Genomic DNA, 10,207 nt, shown 5'->3' with positions numbered 1-10,207 from the left:
GCAGTGATAGGATGGGAGACAACAGGCACAACTTGGAATGCCGGAAATTCCAAATTGCTATGAGGTAAACTATTTCATCTCAAGGATAGTCAAACATTGAAGCGGGTGCACGAAGAGGTGGTGGACTCTCCATCCCTAGAGCTATTCAAAAGGTCAGAAGGATTTCAGAAGTTAAAGCTTAATAAAATGTGTAGGTAACTATTTTTTTCTTTAATTTGCTTTAGTTAATGTATTTTTATTCAATTGGAGTAATTAAAAACACTTGTTTCACTGTTGGCTTGGTTTTTAGTACAGTGCTTTTGTGTCAGGTTGGAACCTCTATGTCAACTTCTTCATGTGTCCTTCTTAGGAAAAAGCTTCTATTAATCTCGGTCCAAGAAAAGCACCTTTTTTGTTTTAACGCCTATAATTTACTAACACTGTGTTTAAGGTTGTTTTATGTTATGGTGTCATGATTCTTTGTGCTAAAGAGGCTTTCTCTGAACTGTAGCCAAACATGAAAAATACAGTAATGGCCTTGATAAAGGAAAATTTTTTTTATTATTCATGGTGCAATTTGGCATCTGCTGTTGAAAAAGAGACGCTATTACTTCAGCATGAAATACCAACAAGGAAGAAAAGATCTGTCTCAGTATTTGTTATGAATTAAGAGCTTTATATCTTGCTATAAAACTGTCCTTTTCCTCTGGTTTGTTTTTAACACGTTCTATTTGTGATTGCATAGGGAAACATAAAACAGACTGTGGAACAGATAGAAGAGCATAAAAAACGAATAGAGAAGTTGGAAGAATATGCCAAGATATGCACGTATGTTTAAAAAATTAAAAGCTAATTGGATTTCTTGCATATTACATATTTTCAAATCAACATAGCAGGTTTCTCTTTCTTTCTAATTCTTTTCTTTCAAATTTTAGTAGGAATTCTAATCAATATTTCAGTTACTTTAGCTGTCAAAGTAGGAAGTATGGTGACTTATCCATATTTTGTTTGAAACCAGTTTTATAATTGCTTCTAATTTCTTGTAGGTGTGCAAATTATGTCACTACGGGTAGGGAATGGGTCTATTAGTGTACAAATTCTGAGTGAGAGAACAGGGCAGTTCTGTAGTTGTGCTGCTCTAGAAAGCATTAATATTTACATTGTGTATTAGGAGCACAGCTCCGTTCTTGCTTCCTCGGTCTTGTCTTCCACCTGATATTTACTCTTTGTGAAATAAGGTATATAAGCCCTTCATTGAGCAACCTGAACTAACTGTGCCATTAGCCTGTGTTTTGTGCAGGAGGTCTGAGTAGGTGATCTTCAGAGCCTTTTTCCCCAACCTACCTTTTCCTATGCATCTGTAATGTGTGCTTTGGCTTAAAGTTGTCTGTACTGAACAAAGTTCTGCTATGGACAGGGAGCAGCAGACCCACTGTGATTGCTGTGATGCAAAATTATTTTAGTTATGTAGTTTTAGTAGAGCGTGGTAGAGCCTTAGTGACTTTGGTGTGTAAAGTGAGTCATAATTTTGCATGAGAATTCTCAGTCCTTCTTAGTTTTGCAATAGCAGACCTTTTATTGATGGAGGATAAAACAGCAGGGTTGCAAGTTACACAGGCAAAAACTCTCCCTTGAACTCAATTTTGAAACCTTAGAAATAGCTTATACTATAGAATGCAACTTGTATAGTCTGTGACCACAGAATGACTGTAATTTTACAAGCTCAAAGCTTGTATAAATGAAATAGTAAATGGCTTTCCTTTTTTTGCTTCCATCCAAAGTGAGTCGTTAGCCGAGAAAAAACAGCAAGAGGAAGCGCTAACTAAGGAAATTGAAAACTCAACAATACGAATGGCTGAAGTGAACGAAGAGTTGAACAAAATAGTTGGTGAACTGCAGAATGCCAAAATTGATTACCATGAAGGAAGGCGTCAGCAAATGAGAGCAGAGATCCTGGAAAGTCTCAAAAGACTATATCCGGATTCTGTGGTAATTGTTTAAATGCCTTATTTTAGATTTAATTTTTAAAGAATTCTGCCTTAGATTGAGTAAGCAGCTGGATTAAATTGGACTGTCTCGAGTATTATTTTAAAGTTCATGCTTGCTTGAGTATACTTGGTGAAATAGTATTTCTGAAAGAATAGTAGCATGTACTGTCATTATTTTTCACAGTTTCCAGAACTGGACAGATTACTGCTTGCATCAAAGAATAATTTTGATCTCTTGTGTGATTTTTGTGGTGTTTGATTTATTTTTCTTTTTTCTGTTTGGTTTTGTTTTCTTCTGTCCTCAAACATATTTTTGACTTACTTATTTTGAACAAATGAATGGGAAGTTTAGCTGTGAGACCATTTATTTCAGAAAGAATACTTCTTCCAAAGGACAATTTTGCTTGGGTACATGAGATTTTTATGGTACCAAATGGTCTGTCTTTGCTTATCAGTTACCATATTTTACTTAAGTTTATCTTCAGTAATGCCATTAAGTGTTTTGTGTATTGATTCTGAATTGTCAGCAGATATTGATTGTTTTATGAGGCATATTTACACCTTTTTACCGACGCTTAAAAATTACTCCAACATTGGAAACTATTTCAGATAAGAACTTTTTAATAAATCTAATCAGCTGAATAGTTGGCTTCTGAGTATGTCTCAGTATAATCAATCCTTTGTGATATAAATAGTCAGTTGAGATGTACAAGCTGGGAATCTTTTTTTATTTAATGTTAAGAAGGTGACATATGTCTGCTTCCTAGTGCTGCCATAAGAACATAAAAAATTAAAATGTTTTCAGTTGTTGTTTGCTTCTTGGTCTTTTGCAAAACCTCCTCAGAATCTGCTAAGTGTCTGATGCTGTTGTTTTCTCAAGAGATTAAGAAATTTGCTTTTCTGCTGTTCCTCAGAAATTTTTCATCCATGTTAACAAGGTGTTACAAAAATTCAAAAAAATGATTGGTATATCTCTCTTTGCTTGCTCTTTGCATTGTATCCCTATTTGAAAAGAACTGGATCAGGCTGGTGATATTGTGCCAGCTTAGGAGAGAGCTAGTGTTCAGGATGTTCTCTGTCATTTTCCTTCAGGAGCTGTAAATTTAAAAGTACTTACAGATGTGATGACTTCCAACAAATAAAAACTAGATAAGTTGAATTGGTTACATAAACTATCCCATTACAGAAAGTTTTAACAATATCTGCTTCAGTTACCCTTGTTCCTGCAATAGTTTTCCCAACACCAGCATATGAGGCAGAGTTGCTTCTGTGCTGCTCCTCATGCTCCGGTGCACTAATTCCAGTTTACTAAACACAATCCAAATTAAAATTTCAGGATGGAAGGATCATGACACATTTCGTCATCTGGTAGTCCACTAAGTACTCAGGCCAAACTGGAAGAAATCTTGGTGTCGATCTTCTGGATTTCATAGGCAAAAAATGGCATGCTGCTTCTAAATGTTTAGTACTTCCATCCATTTTAAAGCTCCTGTTCTTCTGTTAAAACATTCTTGTAACGGTTGGTGAACATTCCAGGTACTGGAACAGCCATGCAGCAATGAGATTCCCTTTGTATGAGTGATCTGTGCATTTTCATGGATTTGTCTGATGAACAAAGTGAATTTTGCAGCTGATTACAGTTTTTACAATTAATTTTCAAAACAGCATTCCTACATTGGTAGTTTTAATTGGCAAGATTGCTATTGTTACAGATTCATTTGGGCCGTCAATATCTGTTTTCACAGAAATCTGGCATTCCATCAGGACTTAAATGCCCGTGTCTGAAATTATATAGATCCTCTGTATAGTTTTGCATGTTTGAAATATCACGTGTCTGAGCTGCAGATAGAAACGTGCAAGTAGATGACACTGTGTGAGAAAACCAGGAAACTAAATAAAGACCTTTGTGGTGTTGGATGTTATCCTTGCTTCTACTGTTTTTCAGAAAAGGGAAAACATTTGTCAAGAGAAGGGTGGGAAAGTAGATCATAGTAGGCCATGATCTGATCTACTGGAAATTATCTCAATTATATAATTCATGAGATAATACTGTGGATGACCTATTGCATACAACTCTTGCCAGTTATCTTCCTGTTCTCATTTGTTTAAACTTGGTAAGGATAAAACTGTAGACATGCAAGAGGAGACCAGTAGCTATAGGTCAACAAGCAGAAAAATTGTTCTTGCATGAATTCACAGGTTATAATGTTCAGAATGTGCATTAGTAGCTTTAATCATTCGGGGAAAGCTCAACTGTACCTATAATTACAGAAATGGAACAAAAGATCCTTAGGGAACATGTACAGCAAAGAACTAATTAGTTTTATCTATGGAGGTGTTATTTCAATATATGGCAAAACAGGCTTGATTATTTGGACTGTGCAGTACAAGAAAAGCAGTTTTTATTCTTTTCATGCTACTAAAGTAAGCAGATAATTCTTTTTTGGGTTGAAACTGGACTAGTGCCTCTCTTGCTACGATTGTCCAGTTAACAGTTTTATTTGTTTAAGACCTTACTGTCATTCAAAGATCTTACTCTGTGTTAGATACTCTCTTTCTCTCCAAAAAAGATGCTTAGCTAACTTTGCTATTGTTACTCTGTCGTACTTCTAGAAGTGTACGGTAGAGATTCTGAGTAAAACATTGAGATATGTAACTGTAACCTCAGAGAAAAAATTAAGTCCCTTCAGATTTTGAAGGCATACTCTGCAATTTGGATTGATGACTGCTACAATTTCCATTTTTTTCTGATGTACAGCCATTGTAAGAGAGTGCAGCTGGTAGATATGTAACACGTTTTCCTCTTACTACTTTATCTTGTATGCAGAAATATTATTTGATATCTAAAGTAACATATTAACGTTTCTCTATATTTTTATCTTCAGTTTGGAAGACTGCTTGACCTGTGTCATCCTATTCATAAAAAATACCAGCTTGCTGTTACCAAGGTATTCAGCAAATACATGACTGCTATTGTCGTTGCCACTGAAAAAACAGCAAGAGATTGCATTCGGTTCCTAAAACAAGAACGAGCTGAACCTGAAACTTTTCTTGCTTTGGATTACCTTGATGTAAGTACATCTTTCTTTTTTCTGTCATGAGCAAGTTAATACACTTGTAAATCTTGATATTGGCTCATTTAAGCTTAACTAGAATGTTAAGGCAAAGCACTTATGAGGTGAACTTCATGAGGTTCCTGTTGGCCCATTTCTCCAGCCTGCTGAGGTCCCTCTGGATGGCAGCATGACCCTCTGGCATATCAGCCACTCCTCCCAGTTTTTTGTCATCAGCAAACTTGCTGAGGATACATTGTACCCCACCATCCAGATAATTAATGAAGATGTCAATATTGGGACCAATCCTGTTTGACATGTTAGTTACTGGCCTCCAAATGGACGTTGTGCCACCAATCACCACCCTGTGGGCCTGTCTGTTCACCAGGTTTTCAGTCCACCTCACTGTCTGTTCATCCAGCCCATATTTCATCAGCTTGTCTATGAGGATCTTAGGAGACAGTGTTGAAAGACTTACTGAAGTCTAGGTAGACAATATCCACTGCTCTCCCCTCGTTTACCAGGCCAGTCATTTCATTGTAGAAGGCTATCAGGTTGGTCAAGCATGACCAACTTGGTGAATCCATGCTGACTACTCCTTCAAGATTTTCTTGTTGTTCATGTGCCTGGAAATGGTTTCTAGGATTAGTTGCTCCATCACCTTCCCAGGGAGCAAGGTGAGGCTGACTGTCTTGTAGTTCCTTGGTTCCTCTTTCTTGCCCCTTTTTGAACACAGGAATGAGACTTGTTTTTCTCCAGTCCTTAGGCACCTCTTTCAGTTGCCATGATCATTCAAAGATTATTGAGAGTGGCATTGCAATGGCATCGGCTAACTCCTTCATCACATCACAGCCCATGCATTTACGTACGTCCAGTTTGCTTAAGCATTCCCTGGCCTGATACCCTTCCATCAAGGGTATGTTTTTCTTGTTCCAGCCTTTCCCCCTGCTCTCTGGAACCCGGGATTCCTGGAGGCCAGTCTTGCTAGTAAAGACTGAGGTGAGGAAGGAATTCAGTACCTCAGTCTCTTCCATATGTGTCACCAGGTCCCCTGCCTCATTCAGCAGCAGGCCCACATTTTCCCTAGTCTTCCTTTTGTCACCTATGTACTTACAGAAGCTGTTTTTTTCACATCACTTGCCAGATTCAGTTCTAGTTGGGCTTTGGCCCTTCTGATTTTCTCCCTGCATAACCTCACGACCATTTCTGCATGCTTGGACAGTGCCTCTATATTCCTCCCAGGTTACCTGTCCCTGCCTCCACCCTCTGTAGGCTTCCTTTTTGTGTTTGAGTTTTGCCAGGAGCTCCTTGTTTATCTATGCAGGCCTCCTGGCATTTTTGCCTGACTTCCTCCTCATTGGGATATTTGCGCTTAAGGCTGGAGGAGGTGATCCTTGAATATTAACCAACATTCTTGGGGCCCCTCTTCACTCTAGGGCCTTATCCCGTGGGACTCTACTGAGCAGATGTTTGAAGAGGCCAAAGTCTGTTCTTCTGAAGGCCAGGGTTGTGAGCTTGCCTTTTGCCCTGCTCCCTCCTCTCAGGATCCTGAACTCTCCTATCTTACGCTCACTGCAGCCAGGGCTGCCTTTGACCTTCCCATCCCCAGCAAGCCTCTCCTTGTTGGTGAACACAAGGTCTAGCAGAGCACCTCTCCTCACTGGCTTCTCAGTCACTTGGGTGAGGAAGTTGTCATTGATGCTTTGCAGGAACCACCTGGATTGCTTATGCCCTGCTGCGTTGTCCCTGTAGCAGATACCGGGCTGGTTCAAGTCCCTCATGAGGACCAGGGCCTGTGAATCTGATGCTGCTTTTAGCTGTCTGTAGAAGGCCTCGTCCACTTGTTCTTCCTGGTTAGGCGGCCTGTAGCAGACACCCACTACGATGCTACCTTTACCAGTTCTCTCTTCAATCCTACCCATGATCTCTCAGTTGACTCATCATCCTTCCCCAGCCAGAGCTGTGTGCATTCTAGCTGTTCTCTCACTTACAGGGCAGCTCCACCTCCTTGTCTTCCCAGCCTGTCCTTCCTAAAAAGCCTCTATTCCTCCGTTGCAACATTTCCAGTTGTGGGAGCCATCCCACCATGTCTTCCTGATCCCAAGAAGGTTATAGCCCTGCAACTGCACACAGATCCTCAACTCATCTTGTCTATTGCCCATGCTACATGCATTAGTATACTTGCATTTCATGCACAGTGAAATAGGTTATACAGATTTAAGGACTATAGTATACACAGAACATGAAAACCAGATCTGTTTCTAGTCTTGTAGCAACTGAGACCCCCATTCTGTTGACTTGTATGTCCTGTCCCCAGACCACTCAGGTTTGGACATGCTTTGCTATTACAACATGGATTCTAAACACCACTTATGCTTTACAGGTTAAACCGATCAACGAAAAGTTAAGAGAGATAAAAGGAGCTAAAATGATGGTGGATGTTGTACAGACTCCATTTGCTCCGCTGAAAAAAGTGATTCAGTTTGTGAGTGGGAATGGCTTGGTCTGTGAAACAGTCAAAGAAGCAAAACAAATAGCGTTTGATGGACCAGTGAGGTTGAAAGTAAGAAGCTGAATTTTGTTGCATGTGTTTTTCATTACAGTTACATATTTCATGCCATTTAAATAATTCCTCTATAAACATCCCACAAAGTATTGCAGATAAACACAGAATGGTACTATGCTGTCTAGTCTATTCCCACACAGATATCCGCGCAGATATTTCACATGGTTATATTTTCCTCTGTATGGTAGTATGTTTAAGTGATTTCCTGGGAAAAGGAGGCAAATTAGAGGATAGTTAGTGTCCAGATATGCTTCTTGGTATACTCCTCTTGATGAAATGGCGGAGAAGGAAGGAGGGATAATCCTGTTCTTAAAACTGTCTGATATAAAAACACAAACTTTATTTTGCTAGCTTTTCTGTGAAGAAATACTTTCAAAAATTCCTTAAAATACCTGACAGAATCTCTTAGTTGTAGATGTAGACTGTGTTGAAGACTGGAAGCTTCTCTGTCTCTTCCTGCAGTTCGTTGTTCTTATCCATATCTCTATTGCTGTCATAGTCTGTAGAGCCCATTTATGGACTTAGTAAACCTTTTAAAATCTTAAGACAGCATTAAGTTGAAGGTGAATATGTGAAATCATGTTTACTTGGAATCCAGTTAAGTCACAAAAACACCCAAGTTCTTTACTGAAATTTACACTTCCCATTTACAAACGAGCTGTTTTCCTTTACTCCATTATCACACTACTTGGTTTGCTCTCTTGAGCCAGACATAACCTTCTAAGTTGCCAGTGTAGACACAAATGTCTCGTATTAATTTCCTAAATACAAGGAAATTCATAAAATTTCATTTCCTTTTCTGATCAGTTGTAATAATGCCAAAATGTGACTAGTGCCAAGAAACAACAGTCTTTTTTTTGTGGCTTTGTGTATCTCATGTTAGCAGGTTTGGAACAGGGAAAAAAAATAGGAGTCAAACTAAAATGTGGTTGTTGCTTGTTTAACTACCATATCTTGGTGCACTAGTTTATGGGATATCTTGGCTGCTTTGTGTTCAGATCTATTTTTTTTTTTTTTCTTCCAGACAGTGGCTCTTGATGGAACTTTATTTTTGAAATCTGGAGTGATTTCTGGAGGATCAAGTGATTTAAGATTTAAAGCTAGATGTTGGGATGATAAAGAAATGAATAAAATGAAAGAAAGAAGAGATAGCTTGATTAATGAGTTAAAGGTAGGTCTGTTAAAAAGCACTTAACAGCAAAAGGCATAAAGGAGTAAAAGTTGTATCTAATTTAATTCAGCTATGGGAAGATGATTTTCTAAAGAAGATTTTCAAAACTTCTAGAAGATGCAGACAGGGCATAGTAGCTGTTTATCCTCTTCTAGTTAATAATAATCAACTGTGGGTCTCTGTCCTTAGCTGGTGGGTTGGTTCGCATATCACAGAGGTAAAGAACCAGGACAACACTGTTGATACAAGTTCCTTCAAGGAAAAAGATCTGTGGTTCAAAGTACCTGAAAGACTTTTAGTGAAAAAGATGATACATTCTGTCAACATGAAAATATTTGCATGGACCAACACCTGTCAGTGTAAAATGATTTGTCATACCTCTAGTTATTTTGGAGGAGGGACAGAGTAGGAATTCAGGAGTTTGCAAGCACATGCTTTCTTTTGAGAAATAAATCTTGCAAAATGACTATTGAATATGACCAATGCAATCAGCATCTACCTTGAATGGGGCCTGTGTCAGTGAGGCTAGCTTTATGTAGTGCATGAATCTGAAAAATGAGTAATTTCCAAATAAGTCACCTTTTGTTTAAAATGCTGTTTCTCTTCTCCCATTGTAATATTTTTCTAGGACTTAATGAAGATAAAACGTAAGGAGGCTGACTTGAAGCAGTTGCGTGCTCAATGCCACGGAACTCAGACACGACTTAAATATTCACAGAGTGAATTAGAGCTTATTAAAAAGAAACATCTCGCTAATCTCTATACGGTATAGTACTAAGCCTTTATAATTTCCATGTTTAATAACTGTTTTTTTTTTACCTAAGCTGTAATTACCAGTGAAGTAAATACTACTTCCTTCTGTAGTTTTTTTTAATTCAGTTTAAGTTTTACATACAGCAGTTATCACTGAGGAATTAATGAAATGGAAAAAGCCTCATGTAAATTACTTTGTAATCTTGTTTTTTATATTTTAGGTTTTAAATTTTGAATTTCTGGTAAGCTTGGTTTATCATTTAGTAACCTCCAGAAAATCTGTATGTCAAAATGCACTTTAAATGATACTTATAATGTAATTTGCTTTTCTACTCATTAAAACTGTAATCATTGTATGCAAATCAGCAATAATAGTGGGTAAGTGACATTTGAGAAGAAAATATTTAATGTTTTTAATCAGAAGAATACGGTTATTCTGGAACAGAACTCTCAATTTCTAGAAAGTTGACTACCCTATTAAGAAAAATTACCATCTTTTCCCTTTCTATCTAGGAAAAATCAAAACTGGAAAGTGAACTGGTAAATATTGAGTCTCAGCATGATATGCTGAATGAAGGAATAGCACAAAGAAAAGAAAAAATAGAAGAATTCCAGAAAAAAATTAATGAGGTAATGCCTTTTGTCATAGTCGTGACAGCTTGTACTGTTATACTACAGAAACTTTTTTTCTGTTCCT

The 10,207-nt window shown here is 37.9% G+C and overlaps 1 protein-coding gene across 1 annotated transcript in view; it reads left to right on the top strand.

The window, feature by feature from the left end:
- Positions 1–10,207, top strand: part of SMC1B (structural maintenance of chromosomes 1B) — a 38,375-nt gene that overhangs the window by 8,630 nt on the left and 19,538 nt on the right. Inside the window, exons 8-14 of the mRNA XM_009323640.1 lie at positions 725–807; positions 1,761–1,968; positions 4,853–5,038; positions 7,404–7,583; positions 8,611–8,757; positions 9,386–9,523; positions 10,024–10,140. Of these exons, the coding sequence (XP_009321915.1) occupies positions 725–807; positions 1,761–1,968; positions 4,853–5,038; positions 7,404–7,583; positions 8,611–8,757; positions 9,386–9,523; positions 10,024–10,140 (1,059 nt within the window). The remainder of the gene's footprint in view (positions 1–724; positions 808–1,760; positions 1,969–4,852; positions 5,039–7,403; positions 7,584–8,610; positions 8,758–9,385; positions 9,524–10,023; positions 10,141–10,207) is intronic.

This window comes from Pygoscelis adeliae, unplaced genomic scaffold (assembly GCF_000699105.1).
Source record: "Pygoscelis adeliae isolate BGI_AS28 unplaced genomic scaffold, ASM69910v1 Scaffold215, whole genome shotgun sequence".
Taxonomy (NCBI): domain Eukaryota; kingdom Metazoa; phylum Chordata; class Aves; order Sphenisciformes; family Spheniscidae; genus Pygoscelis; species Pygoscelis adeliae.
Note: the sequence above shows the minus strand (reverse complement) of the source record. Positions and strands in the feature narration are given on the sequence as shown.